The 24,679-nt window shown below is 40.0% G+C and overlaps 1 protein-coding gene across 2 annotated transcripts; it reads right to left on the bottom strand.

Annotated features, from left to right (window-relative positions):
* Positions 1-32: 32 nt before the first annotated feature.
* On the bottom strand, positions 33-7,170 carry LOC110890620 (30S ribosomal protein S1). 2 transcript variants are annotated; one of them, XM_022138230.2, is made up of 10 exons: positions 6,781-7,170; positions 5,822-5,981; positions 4,096-4,157; positions 3,831-3,990; positions 3,621-3,741; positions 2,599-2,680; positions 2,409-2,509; positions 2,245-2,323; positions 2,119-2,169; positions 33-254 (listed from the first exon to the last, which is right to left on the bottom strand). In XM_022138230.2, the coding sequence occupies exons 1-10, from the start codon at positions 7,090-7,092 to the stop codon at positions 171-173; spliced, it is 1,212 nt and encodes a 403-aa protein (XP_021993922.1). In that variant the 5' UTR covers positions 7,093-7,170; the 3' UTR covers positions 33-170. The 2 variants fall into 2 exon arrangements, with proteins under 2 accessions (XP_021993922.1, XP_035831377.1); XM_035975484.1 differs by having other exon boundaries at positions 5,822-5,984; positions 6,781-7,160.
* Positions 7,171-24,679: the final 17,509 nt, after the last annotated feature.

The raw sequence follows: 24,679 nt of genomic DNA, 5'->3' as shown, positions 1-24,679 counted from the left end.
AGGTTGTTTGTTTTAGAATAAAGATGGTGACTACTGTATGGATCCAGCCAGATTAATACATACATACATACATCAGTAAAAGAATAGTTACAGGTTTAATGTGATTTCTGTACAATAAGTAGGCAAGTGTAATAATTCACATATATCGAGAACTGGAAGTGAATATCAACTCACGGAACGCGCTCCAGCACTCTCTGTAACGCACTTTTTATCCCGTCTTGATTCAGTGAAGTTACCAGTTGTATTTCCTGTACCTGAATCACATTTTTAGCCATGTTATTTGCAACACTGCATGTATACTTCTATCTCATCTAGTTCTAGTGAAAATATTAGTTTTAAAAAATTGTAGCCATAGTATATGTGTGTGTTATATAGAGTGAGTTCGATACAGAACCCTAAGTTGAGAACCGCAAATGCACTTGTATACATAACTACCTTATGTATCAATGTTAAAAGCAATAGGCAGAGGTGTTAGTCCCTTAAGTACATCCAACAACTTTTGCCCCTCAACTTTAATAATAAAAAACTTCAGCCCCTCAACTTTAATGACATGCTTAGCCCCTCAACTTTAATAATGACAGTTTAGCCCCTTAGGGGAAGGTTCAAATGAAAACCACTAGTTATTGTGAAAACTCGAAAACTAATTAAAAAAAGCCAAAAAAACATACAAAATTTTTTTTTTTAATTTTTTTTTTTTGCAATCAAAATTTCGCAGGTTTTTTAATATAAAAAAAATTTTCAAAAAAAAAAAAAAAAAATTTTTTTTTGTGTAGTGCACATGTGTCACATATGTATGTGTACTACACATGTGTATTATTACACATGTGCACTACACAAATTTTTTTTTTTTTTTTTTTTGAAAAAAAGTTTTTTTTTATATATAAAAACTAGCGATTTTTATAAAAAAAATTGAAAAAAAAAAAATTTGTGTGTTTTTTAGGCTTTTTTTAGTTAGTTTTCGAGTTTTCACAGTAAAAGTGGTTTTCATTTGAACCATCCCCTAGCCCCTTAACTAAAACAACTTTAGCCTCTCAACTTTAATAATAAACAACTTAAGCCCCTAAACTTTAATAATGACATGTTTAGCGCCTCAACTTTAATAATGACATGTTTAGCCCCTCAACTTTAATAAAGACATGTTTAGCCCCTTAACTAAAAGCAATAATGGATTTTAATAATCCCAACTATTGCCCGTTGGCCGGCAACGTTCCTAACTTCAAAAATTTCCACTGGCGGTCCCATCTATTAACATATTGGTCTCCAATGGACCCTGACTAACAGAACCCTAATGCCGTTAGTCTCCGGTAAAACTTTTTTGGCCGGAAAACTCAACCTTTTCGTCCCAAACCTCTTTGTAACCTTATTACGGACCTTTAGGAACCTTTTTTCTAGTAAAAGCCCCAATTATTGAGGTTGCCGGAAAATTCTTTTTTCGCCGGAAAACTTTTTTTTGGCAGGAAAACTCAACTTTTTGGTCAGAAAACTCAACATTTTGGTCCCAAACCTCTTTGTAACCATAGATCGGACCTTTAAAAACCTTTTTCCGGCGACCAAAGAGTAACGGCGTTAGGGTTCTGTTAGTCCAGGTCCATTGAAGGCCAATATGTGAAATGATAGGACTGTCAGTGGGAATTTTTGAAGTTGGGACCGTTGCCGGTCAACGGACAATAGTTGGGATTATCAAAATCCATTATTCCTAACTACAAGATCAAACAACTTTAACTCCCGCATTTGCTTATTTTAATCTACATTTCAAACCCGCTGCGGAGCGCGGGTGGTAACCCACTAGTTTGTATATACTGAATGGTCAATCATTGGTATATATTATTAGAACAAATACAGTTCAAAAACATTTTATAAAAAAATATTTATGAGCAACGTGTTTTAAATGAGTTTTCATATATAAAAAGAAGGGTTTGATGAATATTTTCCGCCTACTCGGGTTCAAGCTCAAACCATCCGAATTGAGTTTGAGCTCGGGTTTGGCTAGCCTATCCTATCAAATTGAGCTCGAGTCTTGTCTTGCTCAAGGTTTTTGACTATCAAATGGAGACGAACTGGTTCAAGTCATGAACCTGGTTCGACCAATCGACCTGGCTCAATTTCAGTCCAAATTACCTGTCTTCCGGCTCGAGCAAGTAGAGTGAACTGATTTTCATTCGGTGGTGCCTGTAAACATTGAAAGATTAAGAGATATATCGATTGTGCTTTCAAAAGCCAAAGATAGTGACACAAGCAACTTACATTCGACAACCAAAGTTGTAAATCTTGTGAGACCACTCGTTTCTCAAATCCTTGACGGGTTATCTTTATGTCAATTATGCTGGTTTAGTAAACCGACAAGTCAAAAACCATAAATTGTTCCAAGTTTATAAGACTTTGTTAAATAATCATTAATCTCAGTATACCCATCTTCTCGTTGTAGCTCCTCAACTATCGTTTCGAGCCCTGGAAGTGGCTCAATAACATAATCAGCGGTGCTGTCTGAAGTAGAGCCAGCTGAACCGTCCTGTATACAACACGCTATAATTATCAGTCGAAACATGCATGGTGTTGAAATATGAAGAAAACAAAAGAGATGAAAACCATTAGTTGTACCTGAGGAATAACTTTCTCCAACGTTTCCAATAGTGGATCTTCCTCGAGTTGCTTTATTGACAACGTAATTCGTGACTTGTTCCTGCATATTATGAGTAGGGGTGACTAATGTGACACGCGTAAACAATAATCAGGTTTTGGGTTGTCAGATCTAACCCGTTTAATAAACAAGTTGTGTTCAGGTTGACCCGTTTAACCCTTTAACCAAACAATTCGACCCACCAACCCAATTAACACGTTTACAACTTGATTATTCCCACCAACCCTTTTGACACATTAAGATAATAATGGATTAGATGGTCGTGTTGGTGATGTAGCGTGTGTTACGATAACGAAGAGCAAAACACGTTGATTCTGCGAATACCCGTGTAAATCTTCCCCAACCCCCAAATTTCAACCCAAAGGGTACAGAATTTGAAGTGAAAATTGAGTAATTTTGAAATTCAAGTCTGATCTTCCAACTTACAAGAGAAACATATAAATAATGACAGAAATTCGAAATGGGCCACAAAAAGACCATGGGCCAAACACAAGCCCAAAAACAAAATGCCCAAAACACTGAAAAAAACATAAAAAGACAAATAACTAATAGAAATAAGCGCTTTTTGGCCCGGACGATGACCCAAACCGCCGTAGGCGTTTGCAGCAAGATGGAGCTCGTTCTCACGATCGTTTCGCTTGGTCGCACGCCCAAAACGGACCCCCGTAGCCCAAGTTAGAGCCATTTTAGTGAAGCCCCTTTTGTCACACGATCTTGGGCCTCCAAATACAAGATGGCCCGCTCCTCCACACTTGGACCCGCATCAGTTGGGGTTTCACGATTTTGAGCGTGTGCGGGTAAAGTTTGATGTTCATGACGAGAATAAAAATATGGGTCGTGTTAAGTTTGAACAATTCAACCCGCAACCTAACATGATTGACCCCTAATTATGAGTTTATATCAAAAACTCATGCATTAATCATGATGACAATGAAATTTTACAAAAGAGACCATTCATAAAGGGTTTCATAACAATTTTCACCTGTCAACACCAATGACTTTGACCTTCACATCATCCCCCTCGTTCAAGATATCTCTCACATCTTGAACTAAATCCCACGACACCTCGGACACGTGTACAAGTCCAGTAAGATGATACAAACCTGCAACGGGTTCCCGGTGCATCAATATAAAGTATAAACTACAAACGTTGACGACACAGCATATAAACTTATGAGTCCAAACTCTTTACCATCTGAGTGTTGCAAGTGAGCAAAGGCACCATAGTCTTCAACCGACCCAACTTTTGCTTTATAAACATTGCCTATTTTAACAGAATTCGAATACTTTGACCACACGGCTTCTTTTTCGGAGAATATCAGTTTCCGTTTCTCCTCTTCCGCGTGAATCACCTAACCATTCATAATTAACAACAAACCATGTCAGTACTTTGATCAATTATTGTTTTCCTTTGCATATAAGAATCTAGAGTTTAAAAAGAAAAACCAGTTTAGTACCTTCACGGAAATGAGAGAACCAGTTAGAGCTTTTGCGATCTCTTGAATGGTTTTGTCCGGTTCTACATGATTTAATATGAAGTGTTGTTACTTGTTAGTAACTACAAAGCAAGCTTATTAGTAAGCTAGCTATCAAAGTAAATTTCCATTAACTTATCAACTTTGACTCGTTTAATGAGTGGGTCCCACATTGCGGAATTTGAGAGAGTTAATTACTGTTTTCGTCCCTGTGGTTTGTCAAAAATCACTATTTCAGTCCATTAGTTTAAAAATTGCGATTTCAGTCCCTGTGGTTTCACTTTCGTAACCATTTCAGTCCCTGTGGTTTCACTTTCGTAACCATTTCAACAGTGGCGGAGCCACCCTTTGAACAAAGGTGTCGTCCGACACCATTAAATTTTGTGTAGCAAATACAACGTATAATAGGAAAAATTCGAGCGACACCATTGCCTTTTTACAAACGACACCATTGTTTTGGTTTCTTCTAAAAGAATTACATAATAAACAAATTTATATTTCAAAAATTAAGCCCAGTTACTTGAATTTAATTAATATATTTTAAATCATTAAAGGTCCATGCTTAATTTTTATTTTTTCTAATCTAGTAAGCAGTATAGCCCCATGTCTAATTGGTTTTGTTTCAATTGTTTAACCTAACAGGAAGTTTGATGATCATTTGAATGATGCGTGCACTTGTTTGTTGTAATAAAAAATAGGTTTTTTTTGTAAGTTGCCATTGAAAAATTTATGAATCGTTTTCAAAACATGAAAACGCGTACAGAGCAACTATATTAATGCATCTTTTTATATATTTCAAATGACTTTGTAATTTTATTATGTGTTTTTATTAAATGACAATGTACTTTTACTGTGATATTTGCTTTTATTATGTGATTTAACCCGACGAGATCCGAACCGATCCAAAAGGTTCGACTCCGGGTTACTATAAACCCGGGTATCTATAAAAAATGACACCATAAGAAAACATTTCTGGCTCCGCCAATGCATTTCAATCCATTTATTCTATTAGTACAGGGACTGAAATGGTTACGAGGTGGACTGAAATAGTTACGAAAATGATACCACAGGGACTGAAATCGCACTTTTTAAACTAGTGGACTGAAATAGTGATTTTTGACAAACCACAGGGACGAAAACAGTAATTAACTCTTGATTTTTTTAATCCAAATGTCAGCCTCATTAAAGTGATGAGTACTATTAAGGAGATGCCTAAGATATGGAAGGTGGACTATTTCATCACTATAGAATAAAACGAGTCAAAAGCCATGAGAACAGGGTCTTAAATAACCAGAAAAATCATATTTAGAGTCATAATCAGTTAACTCATATATTCAAAACTACCCATTACATTTTCAGGTTGCTATCATCAGTCTAAACTTACATCCAGAAACCAAAGTTTGATATCTAGATATTAATATGTGTTTAATTCTACTAATCCGGTTGTCACTGCAAGCGGTTGAAATTGAAAATGATCTTTCCATATAAATTTTTTTTTTTTTTTTTTTAATAAGTAGAGGTTGACTCAGTATTTAAGAACCATAAGCTCCTAGAAACACAATCAACAACCATGCAAAAATCCTAGCAACATAGGTGGAAACAAACAGATTTCCTTGAGGAACGGTATATTCGGTTCCATGTTGTGTGGATTAGCAGTTTAGCACCATAATTAGAGATTTAGAGTAAATTATGAGTAAAAGTTAATTACCTTTGCATGAATGTGATGGGCTCAACTGAGGATATGGAAGAAAGCCCACAAGAGAATAAAACCTAATAAGTAGACCACCTCCATTGCATCCTTCAACTCTGCCTTGATACACAATCCCATTCTCCATATGAGCCCTTGCTGCCTTCCAATCAGCAGATCTCTACTTCTTTCCACAAACAACAAACTTCAATTACATACAAATCAATGGAGGGTTAATTAATCATTTGGCCACAGTTTAGAAGACACAATGGATGGTTAATTAATCAATTGGCCCCGGTTTAGAAGACAACCTAGGGCTAGGCTAAGGCTTAGGGCCACCCAAAAACAAGGACCTCCATTCTTTTTTCTTTTCATATATTAGACTTGTTTTTGTCCCATTTAAACAACATTTCTAGGCCCAGAATTTAGGATTTTACTCCAGGAGTCCACACTGTCCATGGACGCTTCATTCCAGAATCCAAAAGCAGCGCCGCAACACACCAACCCTCACTACTTGGGACGTGTTTTGAATAACCAATGTGAAACTGATTATGGATTGGGCGAAATTAGGAAAAATCATCGCTATGGTCAATGTCTCAATTCTCAATTGCCGATTTCCTTTACACCAATTTAATAGGGCCCCGACTTTGTAGTTCGCGTAAAGGCCTCCAAAAACGTTCGAACGGCCTGCCGTGGACGTAGGTCAACTTAGACCGAACCACGTAAAACCTCGTGTTAATGCAGATTATTTATGTGTGTTTTTTACTCAGTCCTAACAATTACTTCCTCATGTTCATACATTTCTTCATAAACAACAACCAATCAATTCCGTTAGTTTCCTATTCTTCTACCTATTCAAATTGCAATTGTAATGAGTAGTATTTGAAAGATCGCTTATGATCATTGATGAATCATTTAAAGATACAAGTTTCTCAATAAAACAATTAACAAATCGAAGTAAAGAGAGAAAGAAAGCACACCCGAGCTTGTCGAACGACGTCTTGATCGTCATCGATGAGTTGAATAAGTTGACTTTTAGAGGTATCGGAAACTTTAGGTGGTGGTGGGGGGTTAGGTGGGGTTAAGGAGCTTCGACAAATGAGTAAATTGTTATTAGTGGAGTTACATCTTAGCAGTGGTGGTGTTTTGAGAGCAGAAACATCGGTGGCGAGTAAGTGAGAGAGAAAAGCGATGCGGGAGACGGAGGAATACGGCGATGTTGCGGCAGCGTAGGGTTGCATTTTACGGTGGTGGATATGAAGAATGAGGTGAAGCAAGCGAGCATGCCACATGTACACACCTTACCTTGGTATTTCATGGATAATGATCGGAGATCAAATGATCAGAATAGCTTCTGTGCTGTCGTGTCCTCCTCATGCCCACAAATTGTCGTTTCTTTGATAAAATACAAAATCTTTTAATATTTGATTTTAAAAATTCCGTTATTCACTTTTTAACGGCAATTTCAATTAGAGTAAACTCTGGTCTTGTCATTTTATTCATAAACTTAAATCTTTTACATTTGGGTCTATGTGTGGTTTCAGTTTTATTGTTATTTTGGGGCATGTTTGGGTAAGCTTTTTGAAATAACTTATTGACTTATTGGCTTTTTGAAAAGTCATAAGCTCTAAAATGGTGTTTGGCAAAGAGGGTATATGTGAGGGGGAAAAGCCAATAAGTCAATAAGTCACAAAATCCTGACTTTTCCAAGAAGTCAATAAGTTGTTTCAATAAGCTTACCCAAACATGCCCTTGGTTCAAAAATGAAATCAGCTCATATTTCTCAAACTAAATCATGCTATTTTGTCATTTTCCTCAAAGGCAAAATGATCATGATATAGAAAATTTATATAATATATAAACTTTGCACTCTCTCTCTCTCTAAACACACCTCCGTCGCTCTCTCTCTCTTCTCTCCCTCTCAATCACAGGAAGTCAGGAACACCCCTTTGTCTCTCTCTATTCTCTCTCTCTCTATCACAGGTTCAATGGTGGAGACGGTGGTGGATGATAATGGTAAAGACGATTGACTGCAATCACAATGACTCTTCCACCTCGTTGGGGCCATCGGAAAAACCGATCGAAATCTATTTCTCCAACCACCTCCAGGAAAGAACACCGTCGTAGTCCCACCACACATCTTTCCTGGATGGGCGGTGGCGGTTCAAGCAGCGACGGGTATGACGAATCTTGTCGGCCGTCAGATCTCTCATCCGGTGGAAGATCCATCAAGGTTTGTTACCGGAAATCTGTTTTGTATCTCCACCACTGCTCATTTTCCTATACAGTTTTGCATATACGGATTGATTGGATCTGAACCTTGTCACACCCTGGCTTTGCGGAAGCGTGGTTAATTTGGTGTGACTTCTTAATACCATAGCTTAATCATAACAAAGCTATATGAAAATAAACCATGCAGATCATCCATTGATTTAAGTTTTAAAACAAAAGTAACATAACATTGTCTTAAGGCGTTGACTCATGCAACGGAAACTACAACCTGATAACATAAAACATTGTTTGAAAGATACAAACACCAACATGAAATAAACACAGTTTAAGGACTGTGACTCGTCCAGGAAAAAGCCACATCCCCTAAACTTGGATGACCTCATAACTCTTATGCAGCGGGAAAACGTGGCATACCATGCCAGATCCTTAATTACCTGAAATACATGTAAGTTGGAAAAATCAACAAAAATTGTTGAGCAAGTTCATGTGTAATGAGTAAGTAAAACCTTTGTAAGTATAAAATCCTGGTATGTAGCAAATAAGGAAAAAGAGATCACCAATGGTTTGCAAGGCCATTGATATGTGTGAAGTGCAAGTAGGAAGACTCAAACCTAGCATATTTTGCGTTGGGTACAAAGTCACCCCAAGGTCCGTTACGCTGGGCCTGGGGCTGGGCTCGCTACACCCAGATAGATCTACCGCTACTGTCCCTCGGTCCTACAATGAGGATTAATGGCCTCAAGTTGCGCCTACCCACTCACATGATCTAAATAATAACCCTCCTTACGCTAACCATACCATGTAAAAAGTACTCGTAATCATAGTAACATGTATTTCACCCCCGCAGTTTAGAAAACTGAAAACAGTTAAGAGAAAAGGGGGACATGAACTCACAGTGGTGCGTCTCTATCAAGTAAATCTCCTGATCAATCTGCTGTGCGACGACCTACACGTACTAACTTTTATTAGACGGACGGCCGTGCCTTAGCTTAAGGTTTAAGTTTTTGGGAAATAGTTAGACAACTATTTCGTGTTTACACTTAGTAATTATTTGGTAAACATTTTCCTTCCCAAGGATGGGGGTTTTAATACATGCGTGTTTCTGTATCTTCGGAATATATTATTAAGTCTCACTTAAAATATATTTTAATTCTAACTCCAAAATATAAATATTTTTCCCAAAAATATTATATTTTATTTCACATAATTTTTCCAAAATAATATCCTTGTCAAAATACGCGTTCATTAGTATCTTTCCGAAAATGCGTAAGTTACGTTTAAAGATCGGGTGGTATTAATAATACCGTTGTAACTTAATTATTTATGGTGAAGGCGTTCGAATTATTTTGGAATCGTTAACATTCGGTAATATTATTTTTACCTTAAAAGTAATATTTACGTAGTTCACAAAATAATCATAAAAATCTCACAAGTGTTGTTATGAAAAACATATATAAATCAAATATATATTTATCAAGTTTTATTTTGTGAAAATCCCACCTCTGACACTTAGAAATGTTGTAAATAAAATCGTGGCGAAATTTACATTTTTGAAAACAAGTTAGAAATATATTTATAACACTTATGGTGAAAATATTTCCAAGTGTTAGGTTTTTGGAAAAATTTCGCCAGAGTTTCCCCTGTAACTGGAGGTGGCCACGCTTTCAAGCGTATCATTTTCTTTTAAAATTCAAATCAACAATTTTCTCAATCAACAGTAAACAATATTCAAACCATCAAACTAGTCAAAATAGGTATAAATCGCAAAAATACATGAACTTGTGGTTTATCCAAAATATGTAGTAACTTTCCCATTATTTTTAGTGGGTCTTTGTATAAATCAATCCGGTTTCTTGAAAGTCTCGTTTTTAAAGAAGTTACCTTTTTACAACTTCTTGTCAACATTTACGAAAATAGTTCTTTTGTCAAAACTTTGTGTTACACAAGTGTCTACACACTTGTGTGTTTACAAAAATCACTCTTGTTCATGTAAAACCCGGTTTTAGAAAACATGATTTCTTTGACGCTTGGACCTTTGAAAATACCACTTGTAGATCCGTAGATCTACTAGTTTGCAAGTCTATTTCATAAGAAATATAGTCTTTACACAAGTTCATGCTTAATGTGTAGTAGTGTTCATCATTTAACCCCTTTTACACTTAAACATACTCTAGGTCATGTTTCATGGACATGACTTAGCCGGGTTAGATGACGATCCGAGCTACTACTAGTATAGATCAACCCCAAATAATCACAACAAAACAAGTCTTACAAGTTTTACACAAATCTAATGCTTTTATCCAACATGTTTAACATTTTAGTAAACTTTTAGTATGTCATCTTGCATGTTCATGATTTTTAACCGACAAGGTTCATTTTAACCACTTTAGAATAGATCAAGAAGGCGTTTAGAGTCACTTACTACTAGCTCGAGGCTAGGGAAGAAACTAGTCGAAAAACAAGTGGATAAAAGCAATGTAGCGAGGTCCTTCGCAATCCGAGTGCACCGAGGTTCCTTATACGCGATCCTTAACCCTTGTAGATGCTTGGAATGGAAAGATGGAAATCGAAAGGTGATGGTGGGATGCTTGTTGATCTCGGCCGAACTCAAAGAGAGGGATAGAGTAGTGTGGTTTTGATGTGTGTTGGTGAAGTGATTAGTGGACTTGAGCTTATACTTATAGACAATTCCTTCACAATTTACCCAAAGGTTACTATATCACCAAGATATTAGACATTTAGGATTATAATAATCATGAAAGGACAAGGGTGTGTCCCCTTGGGGACGAATTCGGTTAGGGGGGGGGGTCTTTGGTTAGATTTCAACTATATAGTTAGGATATAGTTAGTTAATTAGGAGGTTAATCCGGTTACTAGCATGTAGTGCGTTGTGACGGGTGTTAGGGTATTCGGGGACCTTAACTGGCTCAGAAAAGGAAAAACAATGTTAATGACAATATTTTTATGTTCCGGATAAAGTCCGTTTGTTCGGTTGGATAGTGATCCGTTAAAGTGCTTAAACAGGCTTTAGAGTGTCGTTATTATTATTTTTTAGTGACACAATTTATTCCCGACACTTTGGAAAGTGTCTAGTAATATTTTCCTCATGTTTTGGCACTTTATTAGTTAGCTTAATGCTGAATTTTTATTTAAAGTGCTGAATTTTGTACTTAAAGTACGTTTTAGGCACATCCGGTCACTGTAATTATCACCTAGTGACGCAGTTCTACAATCCTCACTTCCCTACACTTTCTACAGGTGTAGTAAACTATCTCTGGCTCATACAGGCCTTAGAGGCAGTGTCCGCCTGGTGCTGGCTATATCAGCGTGTTAAATGGGTTATCCGTTCATTGTGCTACTGTGCCTTTGTGCATCAAGGTTGTCACTAAAGTTCTGTATGTAAATAATAGAGTAACAGCAAATAGAGTATGAGGCATGGTTATGCATATTTCAGAAATCATGTAGAAGTTTATTTACCACTGTAAGCGAGCACAGTAATTGAGCAGTAATTAAATACTAATTAATTCGTACGGATACCTGGTTTGGTGAGGGTTGTCACATTCTCCCCCCGTTAAAGAAATTTCGTCCCCGAAATTTGTACTACCTTAACTCCTTATGGTTACGTCACACATGCATGCATATAATTAACATCGAGGTAGATAATTATTAAACCGAATCAAACCTTACTCACACTTGGTGACTCCAAGAATATATAACAACCCGTACCCTAGGGTTAAGAAGGTGGGTGCTCATAACAGTAGATGTCAGAAGTACAAAACGTACTTGACGTATAGCCTAATGTATTCAGCTAGCAGGGGGTCCACAAGAGAGGAGTTCCAACTAATAAGATCCTCAAACGATCGATCGCAGTATCCAAGCGAGTTTTTCACGAAACATAGCACCCTCTATATGAATTCAATAATCATCAACTTAACTGAAATAGTATAATGATCTGTCAACTCCTGAGTAGACGAGTGGTAAGGTTCAGCGTGTTGAACATTTTGAAATGCGAGAATACGCTGAGTGAATACAAACGAATCTGGTGTACCCTTGTTTTGATTTGTAGTTGCATCAGGAATGTTTAAATGACAAGTCATCAAAAGTTTATGTATTTTTGCATGAAACGGTTGACCATGATTAGCACAAGCTACAAGTTTGTAATGACACCACAAGGTATCGCAACGACATAATTCCATAATAGCGGTGACTGAACAAATTCACCGAGTTTGAGACCAGATGAAGGTGTACCGAAACAAGCCGGAAGATGAAACTAAGTACTGCAAGGCGTTTGATTGATAACGAAAGAATCGTTATGAGGTACACCATGATATGAAATGAATTTATGTACCTTTGACTCAGCACGCAGGTGTGTTGAGAGTGATTTAATTGTGATAAAGAAAACGGATTTGGGGCAGGTTGTCAAATAATCAATTAAATCCGTGTACGAAGTGAGTAGTCAGATAAGCGCAAGCTTCAATTCTGAGAAAGTATCACTGTAAGGTGCCGAAATCTATCAACGATTTAGTGGAGTCATAGACCAAACAAGTCTACTATGACTCGAAACAAAAGAATCTGTGCCAAAGTATTAGAATATGATGCTCTCAATACATCATATGGTGTCTCAAATTAAACATGTGAACTGGATAAGTTCAAGCAGTTGAACCTAGTTTCAACGTAACCAATCAATAAACGTACATATCAACAAGGAAATCTTGGCATGATAGCAAACATGTAACTTGAAACCAGGTGGTTTCAAAAAAAGTGTGTTGACTTGATAACAACAGAGTCATCAATGACAAAAATATAGGTTATTCGAATCACAACTAGTAATTAGGTTTAACAACGTAATATCTGAACATTCATGAAGCGTTTATTCGAAATGAAACCACATGCGTAGCAAATGGTGCATGGGTTATATATAGGTTTTCAAGTGATGAAGTGATGTGTTCTTACCAAAACGAAGAAGTGACCAAATATACGAAGCAAACGTGCGATCGCTCTCAGCGAAGGAAAACAACGTGATGCAACTACTTGAGGGGAGTAGAAATGCAAATTTCTACTTGTTAGAAGTGAAAGTGAAGATTTCAACGGAAGAAAATTTAAGTACTTTCTGTTTCGTTAACTGCAATGACAAGTTGGTCAAGTTAATGACGTTTGATTGAGTTGACAGATATGGTTCCTAGATGTAGGGCTTCTAGTTTTTCTGGATCCCGCATCTCGTGTGGATCTGGTTTATACATTGTGTAGGAAGCAGCATTTTGTTTATGTCTAAGCACAATCATTGTCCCACAATTTCATCCTGGTATATTCCCTGAATTTCTCCGCTAACGATGTTCGATCGTCGATCAGTCGTGTAGTAGTAGTTGGGTCATCATAATCAGTTGTGTAAGAGGTCCGCTAATTTCTAGCAAGAGTCACTGACTCTGGTGGGTTAGCTTGTTCGGCTCCTGGTAGCTGGCGTTTACTTGAAAATCATCATCCCTCTTTTTGGCGATTAAATATGGGGTTACCCAACAAGGGATTTTTGGTCTGTTATCTTCCTTCTCCATCAACTTCTGAAACTTCACTGTCAATCCTTGCATTCCCGAAGATGTAAGTCGTTGAGGGGTATTGACTGCAGGTGCGACGCCGGGCATTTATCTGATGTGAACAGGATTAGCCGTGGGAGAGACATTCTGGCAAATCCTCGGGGAAGACCTTAGGGCATTTCCTAGTAATAAGAAGATCTTCGTGCTTAGTTCTTCGGCTCCCCCTGTCCCCGACATGGGCCAAGGAACAACATATTCTTTACGCAACATCCTCCATGCCTTCAAACAATTTGTAGTTCGTAGAGGCGTATCTTGCCTCATGAGTCATGATTGCTTCGTCGTTCGACTCCGGGATGCGGATAACGATTCTCCGCTTGGTTGCTTGACCGCGGGTTCATCCTAGTTACTATGTCGAGGTCGTTTATTAACCAGCCTCATTAAGAGTGGGTCGTCTAACTTACTCTCTACTAAACTAAGTAGATTCCTAAATTCATGAGATGCGAGGCTATGGTCGGCACTGTTATCAAATAACGTGGATGCAAAATTTTGGGTTGATAAAGAACGTACCAGCGACCATAACTAGATCCTGGCATGCTTCACTAGCTCCGGTGTTGGATGCTCCTTCATGGTCTTGGGTAATCTCCCTTGGGCAATCTTTCCCAAGGTGCCCCATACCACCGCAGTTATAACCTTCCTTTTCTTCCTTTCCTCTTTTCGTCTCCTGCCAACACGTCTCCCTGTTGTGTCCCCTTTTACAACAGTTGTCACACTTCCTATTACCGCATCGCCCGTTATGATGGCGCTGGCATACTTTGCACTTAGGTAGAATACCCAAGTACATCTTTCCCTTTTTGGCCTTATTCTTGTTATTTGCCTGATCACCTCCTTGGAATTTACTGAGCTTCCTTTTGTTCTTCTCAGATGTCTCCACTGTTGTTTCCTTCTTCTCGTCTGGGATTGAAAGTTTCACTAATCTAAGTGCTTCCTTAGTGAGCTCCAGTCCTATCACATGGGCAATCATGGGTGATGGTGGCGTTGATACCATCATCAAGCTCAAGGCTTGAGGTGTCAGTTCCCAAATGGATTGTTCCATTCTCTTCAACTCGGGTTCCACCAGGTACGGAACGACTCGCGACAAATCGTAAAGCCTTCGCACGAGCTTCACCACATCTGGACCTTCATTCTGTAGTTCCCAGAATTCTAACTCCAGCCTTTGGATATCAATCTGAGTACAATACTCCCTACGCATCATTTCCTTCAGCTCGCTCCATGACATCGCATATGCTACAGCCTAGCCCAATTCTCGAACCTTACGGTCCCACCATAACAGAGCTCCATCTTGTAGCAATCCGGAAACGTACGGGACTTGCTGCTCTGGCGTGCAACCACTCATTCGCACAACGGCATCCACATTCTCAGCCCATTTTACAAAAGCTATGGCACCTCCCGTGCCACCGAAATTCAGGGGCTTGCATTCTAGAAAATGCTGGTAGGTACAACCTGTATTCAAGAATTCATCATCACAATAGGTATTAGCAAGGCACTTTGGGGACTTTCCAAATGTGTCGTAATGTGTCTTAGGTGACTTAAACATTACCGTTAGGTAGGTTTCTCCCTGAGGCACCTTCACCATGTTTGTAGTGAAGAACCTCATGCCGAGCTCTGACTTGAGAGGCGTGCGCTAACCATTCTGCCTCGGTCAGTCGGGTGATCTCTTGATGCGACATCTTCTAGGAAGAAGTTCATGTTAGTTAGGTCTCTTCTATTCAGGGAACGTAAATAGTCGTTTGGAACCACATGTATCGCACGTATTTAAATCATCATATTACACATCACGCAATTCAACAAGCAAGTAATTGGATTCACGTTTACCGAAAGTATAACAAACCAACACGTGTTTCTCAGTCATAGCACATTCCCGTTATATTGGTAACACGTCTTATGATTAAGTTTTCCTTAAACGGGTAAGCACATTGCATCAAAATCATAGCATTCTTACGTAATTTGAGGGTTTCATTTAATGAAGGTATAGCAAGTAAACATGTAGTATTAAAATTTTAGTACTCACATAAGCGTTACTGATCGCATTTAGCCATGACATGGCGACTGAGCTTTCGTTGGTTATTGGGCATAATGTTTTAGTACATGCTTAATGGCAATTGGTTCCCATCGTTTTCCGGCTACAATTTCATTGTCTTACAAAATGTATCACATTATCAGGGTCACCGGGTCTCCCTACCCTTGCCCAACAAGTATATCAGCATACCTAAATTACGTAGTCAGACGTGGTCCTCACAAATCTCCACAATCTTGGGGTCTCTACCCAATCGTAACGCAATCTGCGTTATCCAGACACCAACATTTCTGGTGACTAAGGTGGGGGAGGAAAGAAAAGTAAACTGTCGACATGCTTGAATTCCTCTGCGAGCTCGTATATTCCTCGAAGTAGTCAACTGATCTGCCGCTCAATGGTAAAAGGAACGAGTATCGAAAATCCTGGGGACGGTGAAATATCAGAGGTCAAGAGCATAAAAGGGATCCTGATGTACGTGGCGGATCAAGGCATGCTGGTGGAGGACGTGGTGTTTTACTTAAAATTTTCAGACAATATGCTGTCTTGTGATGTAGACACTTAACTCATGTTTTTTTGGTTATGTAATGTTTTGCATTTGAAGTTGCCCTTTCTGGTGTCAGCTCAAGCCTCAACGTTCCGCGACTCATATCCTCAACTGCAGTTGATGTTACTGGAGCAACTTATCCTGTGTGTGTTTTTCATAATGCGAGGAATGGTAAGGGTTTATAGTTAGCATAGTGCGTGTATAGGGACCATCAAATCGGCTTATCGAACGTTGTAGAGGTGAATGTAGCAAGCGGTGCGGCCTGTAGAAAAGGCTGCTATAATAAAAGGATTATTATGCGGGCGCCGTCCTGGAGCATCTCTATGGGGTGCGGGCATGTCCTGAAGAAAGTGATAGGCATGATGGCGCAATGGGCGTTGATCTTTACAAGGGAAAGGAGCGATGTCAGTGGTTGCAGTGTAAAAACGAACATCTCAACAAATGAGGAGATTGCCCGATGCAGGTAGATATAAGGGGTGCAACGTCTGGCAGACTAAAAAGGAACAGGATCGTGTCCACGTAAAGGTGTAGGTTCAGCAGACGCAACATCAAGCTGACCCAAATGGTGTAGTAGCTGGCTCAAGTGCGGGCTCCAGGTCATGTAACGGTGTGGTGAACATCAGCGGTGAGTGTGGGTAACAAAGGTGCATCCATAGGAACTGAAACAGGGGCTGATACAGGAGCCACAAGATAGTGTCACAGGGAGCTCGAAAGGTGGGTAACCATTGTCATCGTCTATCCACCCATTTCGGGTGTGCGTGTATCGAGGATCAACTTGGGTCGCAAAAGGCGCATGATCGAACTGTACAGGCACAGGGTCAGGAAAAGGGGCAATAACAGGATCAGCAGGAATGTCAGCAATGTGAGGGGCATCAACATGAGCATCAACAGCATGCTCATCCTCCAACAATGGAGCAACAATGGGATGATCATCGATAAGTACATCATCAATCAAAGGATCAACAGCGGGTACATCAGCATGAATAGGGTCATACTCGAATACGGGGTCTGGAGCAACTACTGGCTCGGGGGCCACTGCAGGCTCCGGATCGTCAGACTTCTTCTCAAAAATCTACGGGGTCAGCAAACATTGGGTCAACAGGGGCTACAGGATCCACCACGGGCTGATCTAGTTGGATAAACTCAATGTCATGATCAAACTCAAAGCTAGGGGCAGGTGCAGTGGATGGTGCCATATCAGGGTCCGTGTCGTGCGAATGATGCTGCACTCCCTGCGCATGTGAAGGTGCAGATGCTATAAACTCAAAGGAATCTGGGACAGGTGAATGGATGGGTGCCTCCTCCGCAGGAGCATCAGCGAGAAGTAGGAGATCACCGGCAGCAGTAAGGGCCTCGCCCTCCATGTCATCCTCGAGTGGGTCCTCATCAACAAGTCGACGTCGTCGTCAGCGCCTACGTCAAGGGGCATATCAACAATAGGGTAAGCGGCAAGGGGTACAGGGGCAGGGATCTTCGCGAGCGGCGAATTCCCAGTGATAGGCTATCAGCGGGCTCATCCACGACATCGGGCAGCGCAAATGGCTGGAAGTCATCATTGTCCGTGCTGGTAGTATCTGAGGTATACACCTCGTGCTCTGATGAGTCTATGTCGTCTGATATTATGGGCATAGGGTCAGTGGTGTCCGACCCTCCTGTGCCGGATGAAGGCTTAAACACACATAAGCACAAATAATCAATCACATAGTCAAATAAACACATTAGTCACCAATAAGCAATCAAATAGTTCTCCAAGTCCCACTAGCCTCCCAGCCTCCCAGACTGATCTTCCTAGTCCCACTAGTCTCCCAGCCTCCCAGACTGCTCTTCGTAGTCCCACTAGACAACTACCTCGGTCTCCCAAACCGAGCCTCGGCCTCCCAGACCGAGCCTATAACTATTAAATAACATGTGCTCAACATTTGTTTGTAAAAACGTTTTGGATCTGGACTTAAGTGGTATGCAGTGTAAAAATGTTTTCGTGAGAGCCCTAGTGATCATAGTCTAGACTCGAGAAAGAATCCTAGTTCGCTATGATCAGAGCTCTGATACCAAGCTGTCACACCCTGGCTTTGCGGAAGCGTGGTTAATTTTGTGTGACTTCTTAATACCATAGCTAAATCATAACAAAGCTATATGAAAATAAACCATGCAGATCATCCATTGATTTAAGTTTTAAAACAAAAGTAACATAACATTGTCTTAAGGCGTTGACTCATGCAACGGAAACTACAACCTGATAACATAAAAACATTGTTTGAAAGACACAAACACCAACATGAAATAAACACGGTTTAAGGACTGTGACTTGTCACACCCCGATTTCCACGTGTCTCACCGGTGGGCCCGGTGGGGGATTACCGTGACGATGTTGGCAACAATATAGTCACACCACACAATTATATAAATGCACAGCGGAAGCTTTAAAGATAATATATACTTCAACCTCTGGTTGTAATATCAAATGTATTACAGAAGTCGAATATATCCACAGCGGATCAAAATAATAATAAAATATTGTTCATTCAGATACGGCATCGAGTTTGTGAGACTATTCGTGATGCTTAGGAAGCTAATACCAGCCAATTTCGTATAGTACCTGCACTTAATCTTTTTGGGGAAAATACGTCAGTTTACACTGGTAAATACATTCAACTGACACATTTGAAAATGTTTATTAAAATTGATTTGAATGCACAAGGCACAAACTCTTTTATAACTTGGGAAAATTATTAAAATCTTGTGAACGTATTACATGTTCTTTTATGCGTTCAGTAGCCCGGGTCGTGCCGGGTTAAAGATTTATAGACACCCCACGTTGCGTAAAACCGTAGTATAAAAACCAACGGCTACGTCTTTTAATTTAATGTCGACAATATATACCGGGTGTACGCCTACACCGGGATGTCGATGGTCGTGGCCATTTCGTAAAATGATGCCAAGGATATCCGGGACAACGGTCATTAAACCCCCCAAAGGCTTTTAAGAAACAAAACTGTTTAAATGAGCCGATCATATTATTTAATTAACCACCTAAGCGATGGAAAAATATAATGCTCAATCAAGCGGTATTAATATACCGTAACCCAAGCCCATATAGGGGAAATAAGTTAAAGTATTTACCTTTGCAAGTATTATTCCTTAGTTTGATTAAATCACCGATAGCTTTTACTGGGCTCCTAATCTGGAACGAAGGTTTTAATTAACCTCTTAGAATCCTAACGGGTCTTTATATTGGCCGTAGCCTAGACCGGTTGGTTCCGGAATATAAATATGGTTTAATCGCGCGAAAAGGCGAAAACCGAGAATGGAATGTGATTCTGCCCCAAACAAGTTCAGAGACTTGTTTTACATGGGTTAAAGGTTCACACTCTGGATTTTGGGGTTCAAATAATATAATTTGACCCGTATCGGCTAATTTATGAAAACTAGTTTCATAAGCCGAACCGTGCGCGCAATAGGCGAAACGGTTAACCATGAGAGTCCTACGCTTATTTCCTAGGTCAATATGCCTTAAAGAGGTTGTGGTATCAGTAGGATACCTTCCGTGATGCCCGTAACGAGTTTAAGTTAATATTACGCCCCGTAAGGGCTTTTCGGTCATTTTAAAGACTTTAAAAAGGGCTTTTCGAGTTCTACAGGAAATCTGAGTTTCCCGAACAGTTTATAAAGTCTAAAATACTTTATTTATTATTTAAAATCAGTAGCAACTGGAATCGGGTCAAAAGACCTTGTAGAACTCATGTTTTGGCCAAAAAGGGCATATTCGGTATTTACCGAACCGTAGCCATAACCGCAGGTTATGAGCAAGGTAAAAATTATTAAAAATCTCTAAAATTCCCAAAATATTATTTTATAACAGTGGGTAAAAGTTTTGGTGACGAAATCTTGGTTTAGATAGGTGTTATGCTAATTGCGCCGTTTATTACAAAAGTTTACTTTAATTGCGCTATTTAGCATAACTCTCATTCTAGACCTCGGATTGACGTGAAACTTTAAGGACATGCTTATAATTTAATAAGCAAGGTTCTGGTCCGTTCACGTGTCCGAAATACTCGTTTTATTTTCAAAATGGCGTTACGGTCAACTTTTAGGCGATTAACGGAAATGCGGAAAAGACTCGGATAACTCATGAACCGATCACAGAGGTTTATACCATCATGTAACCTGGTCCTAAGAGAGTCCTAAGGCATATCTATACCTCACTAAAACGGGTCAGAACTGAAGTCAAAGCAAAAGTCAAACTTTTGCGACATTCGGCTCCGAACCGGGTCAATATAGCAAATGGTCGATTCAAACGAGCGCAAACAAGTTTATATGCTTAATATCATGTTTTATGAACATCAAAATAGGTTTCATAACGTATACATTACAGATTATGTAGAAAACGGCAAAATGACTTTCTGTTGACTTTTTAAGTGCGCGTTTGACTCGATATTTGACATAGTTAGAGTGGTGATCAGAGGGAACCCTTTTAGGGGTTTATTACCCACATAAATACCAACTCAAAACTACTTTTGATCCGACAATTCACTGGACCATTTGTGATTTATCGCTATGACAACCGTTAGTTACGACGGTTGAGTTTATAAGCTAGAACTATGGAAATATATGACCAAAATGGGTATGAACGACTTACAGAAGTTGTATCTTGCTTAGAGAGCAGAAGAGAATGCTAGAGAGCTTCTTAGAATGATCAGATAGAAGAGTTTGAGTTGTGTGAATGTTATGACCACAACATGGCTATTTATAGTGAAAAAATGAGCTCAAGATCAACACACAACAGCCTACAACTGATCATGGATGATGGGCATGTGTTCCCTGGAGCTATGGGTCAAGTATAGGGTGCCCATGCCTCATTTATTGATGTTTGATCGTTCATAATGCTCAAAAGGCATGTAGTTACAAACTTTCTGCATCTGGGCGTCCCACGCGGCCCGCATGGAGAATCCATGCTACTTTTACGCGGGCCGCCTGAGATTCAAAATTCAGGCGAGTAAAAGAGGAAGCTCGCGGCCCGCCTCAACTTAAGCCAAAACCTCACGCGGGCCGCGAGAGGTTATATTTTCAGAACTTTTAAATCTTTTGCAATGATGACAGAATCGGGTAATTAATAACGAAATCTTTCGTAATGATTTACCTGACCTTTCGGGTTTGAAGGGGTAACTTTGCGTTTTGGCCCTCGGTTAATTACAACTAGGGACCTCGTGTTATTTACCCACGTTGTTAAGTCCCCGGTTAGTTTATTAATTATTCAGAAAGCCTTAACTTTCATTATTGACGCTTTTAACCCTTCTCCTACGAATTCGATCGTAACTTTCTCGTTTCATAACGAAACTTCGCGAAATTTATATATTATATTTTAGTGAGTGTATAATACCGTTACAAAGCCTTGGGAACGTCAAAGGGTCACTCAGAGGTATAATTAAACATGTTGACACGGTTAACCCCTGTAGCTTGTAATCTCTCACTTTCTTTCGCGTTTCGCTTCTGTACGATCTATGATTTATTCGTTTGAATGTTCAAGCATTATTTAGGGTTACTATACAGTATTTTTACCCTTGTTGACATTTACAACCCTCGAATTTATATACTTTCAAGGTTTGTCAAAATTTGTCCTTTATTTAATATAAATGCCACGTGTTATCAAATGACACGTGTTAACACATTATTGGACACAAAAATTCGAGGTGTTACATCCTCACCCCCTTAAAATAAATCTCGACCCGAGATTTACTCGAATAAGTAGGGGTACTTTTCTTTCATTGTGTCTTCGACTTCCCACGTATATTCGGGACCTCTACGAGCATCTCATTTGACTTTTACAATCGGTACGTGCTTTCTTCGAAGCTTTTTCACCTGTCGATCTTCAATCGACAAAGGTTTTTCTACAAACTTTAAGCTCTCATCTATATGCACATCTGTGTGTGGAATCACCAATGATTCATCGGCGAAGCACTTTTTGAGATTGCAGATGTGGAACACATTGTGAATTCCATTGAGCTCTTCAGGCAAGTTCAACTTATAGGCAACTGATCCGACACGTTCAATGACCTCAAAAGGTCCTATGTATCTCGGACTCAATTTGCCTTTCTTGCCGAAACGCATCACCCCTTTCCAGGGCGATACTTTAAGCAACACCTTTTCACCCACTTCGAAGTGAAAATCCTTACGCTTTGGATCAGCGTAGCTCTTCTGCCTATCGCGGGCAGCCTTGAGACGTTCCCGAATCTGGACAATCTTGTCCGTTGTCTGGAAAACTATCTCTGGTCCCGATAATTGGACCTCTCCTACTTCCGCCCAACAAACAGGCGATCTGCATTTCCTACCGTATAATGCCTCGAAAGGCGCAGCCTTTATGCTGGTATGGTAGCTATTATTGTAGGAGAACTCGATTAGGAGTAGATTCTTATCCCAGTTACCACCTAAATCGATCGCACACGCACGAAGCATGTCTTCCAACGTTTGAATGGTACGCTCACTCTGACCGTCTGTCTGTGGATGGTAAGCCGTACTGAAGTTCAAACGAGTGCCCAAAGATTGCTGGAAGCTCTTCCAGAAATGAGATGTGTACCTGGTATCCCTGTCGGAGATAATACTCACAGGTATGCCATGTAAGGCTACAATCTTATCAACATAGAGTTGGGCTAACATATCGGAGCTATACGTCTCCTTGATGGGTAGAAAATGAGCTGATTTAGTCAGCCTATCGACTATGACCCATATTGTATCGTTTCCTTTCCAGGTTTTGGGTAACTTGGTTATGAAGTCCATAGTTACACATTCCCACTTCCACTCGGGAAGCTCAGGCTGTTGTAGCAAGCCAGACGGCTTTTGGTGCTCGGCTTTGACTTGAGCACAAGTCAAGCACTTTGCTACGTGGGCGGCCACAGACTTTTTCAAGCCTATCCACCAATAATTTGCCTTTAAATCTTGATACATCTTGTCAGTTCCAGGATGGACCGAATATTTGGAACTATGGGCTTCCTGGAGGATAACATCTCGTAGTCCTCCATAAATTGGAACCCATATACGTCCGTTCAATCTAAGGATTCCATCCTTGCTAAGAGTCAACTGCTCCTCAGTTACTCCTAACTTTTCATTAGGATAATTAGCTTCCAACACAGCCTCTCGCTGTGCAGCTAATATCCTCTCAATCAAATTGTTCTTGACTTCAATGCTCTTGGCATTGATTCGAATAGGTTTTACCCTTTCTTTCCTGCTCAAGGCATCAGCGACTATATTCGCTTTGCCGGGATGGTACCTGATCTCACAATCATAGTCATTCAAGGTTTCCATCCAACGGCGCTGCCTCATGTTCAACTCCTTCTGGTTGAACAGGTGCTGGAGGCTTTTGTGATCAGAATAAATCACAAATTTAATACCATAAAGGTAATGCCTCCACAATTTTAGTGCAAATACAACGGCACCCAACTCCAAGTCGTGGGTGGTGTAATTCTTTTCGTGCACCTTTAATTGCCTTGAAGCATAGGCAATCACCTTGCCCTTCTGCATAAGCACACACCCCATGCCTGTGTGTGATGCATCGCAGTAAACTACGAATTCATCTGTACCTTCAGGTAGTGTCAACACAGGTGCATTGCTTAGCTTCTGCTTCAGAACTTCGAAGGACTCTTGCTGCTTTGGGCCCCAAAAAATTTTTTCTTTCTTCTTGGTTAGGGAAGTCAAGGGCGCAGCAATCCTCGAAAAATTCTCAATAAACCTCCTGTAGTATCCTGCTAACCCCAGGAAACTACGAATTTCGGTAGGCGTCTTTGGCTCTTGCCAGTTCATGACTGCCTCTACCTTAGCGGGATCCACTTGGATACCACGCTCACTCACAACGTGACCTAAAAACTGAACTTCTCGTAGCCAGAATTCACATTTCGAGAATTTGGCGTAGAGTTTCTCACGCTGTAGTAATTCGAGAATGCAACGGAGGTGCTTCTCGTGGTCAGCTTGGTTCTTGGAATATATAAGGATATCGTCGATGAAGACTATGACAAATTTGTCCAAATACGGCTTGCAGACGCGATTCATGAGATCCATGAACGCAGCCGGTGCATTTGTGAGCCCAAAAGGCATCACTAGGAACTCGTAATGACCATAGCGAGTCCTAAATGCTGTCTTATGTACATCCTCATCTCTGACCATTAGCTGATGATAGCCCGACCTCAAGTCGATCTTCGAGAAATAGCTTGCTCCTTGCAGCTGGTCGAACAGATCATCGATCCTTGGCAAAGGATATCTGTTCTTTATGGTAACTTTGTTTAGCTCTCGATAGTCGATGCACAACCGCATCGATCCGTCCTTCTTCTTTACAAATAGGACTGGTGCTCCCCAGGGAGATGAACTAGGTCTGATAAAACCTTTCGCCAGCAGTTCATCCAACTGGGTCCTCAGTTCTTTCATTTCCGTTGGAGCTAGCCTGTAAGGTGCTCTTGCTATCGGAGCTGCTCCAGGAATGATGTCTATTCTGAACTCCACTTGTCTTTCTGGTGGCA

This window comes from Helianthus annuus, chromosome 7 (assembly GCF_002127325.2).
Source record: "Helianthus annuus cultivar XRQ/B chromosome 7, HanXRQr2.0-SUNRISE, whole genome shotgun sequence".
NCBI classification, from domain to species: Eukaryota; Viridiplantae; Streptophyta; class Magnoliopsida; order Asterales; family Asteraceae; genus Helianthus; species Helianthus annuus.
The sequence above is the reverse complement of the archived record's forward strand: the minus strand, read 5'-3'. Positions and strand labels throughout refer to the sequence as shown.

What these genes read in the sequence shown, in the direction of transcription:
- LOC110890620 (XM_022138230.2), bottom strand. Translation starts at nt 7,092, where the DNA reads ATGTGGCATGCTCGCTTGCTTCACCTCATTCTTCATATCCACCACCGT. An exon ending in CCCATCACATTCATGCAAAG is followed by an intron (nt 4,158 to 5,821) that starts GTAATTAACTTT and finishes TAAATCATGTAG; the next exon opens with AACCGGACAAAACCATTCAA. An exon ending in TACAACTTTGGTTGTCGAAT is followed by an intron (nt 2,170 to 2,244) that starts GTAAGTTGCTTG and finishes CAATGTTTACAG; the next exon opens with GCACCACCGAATGAAAATCA.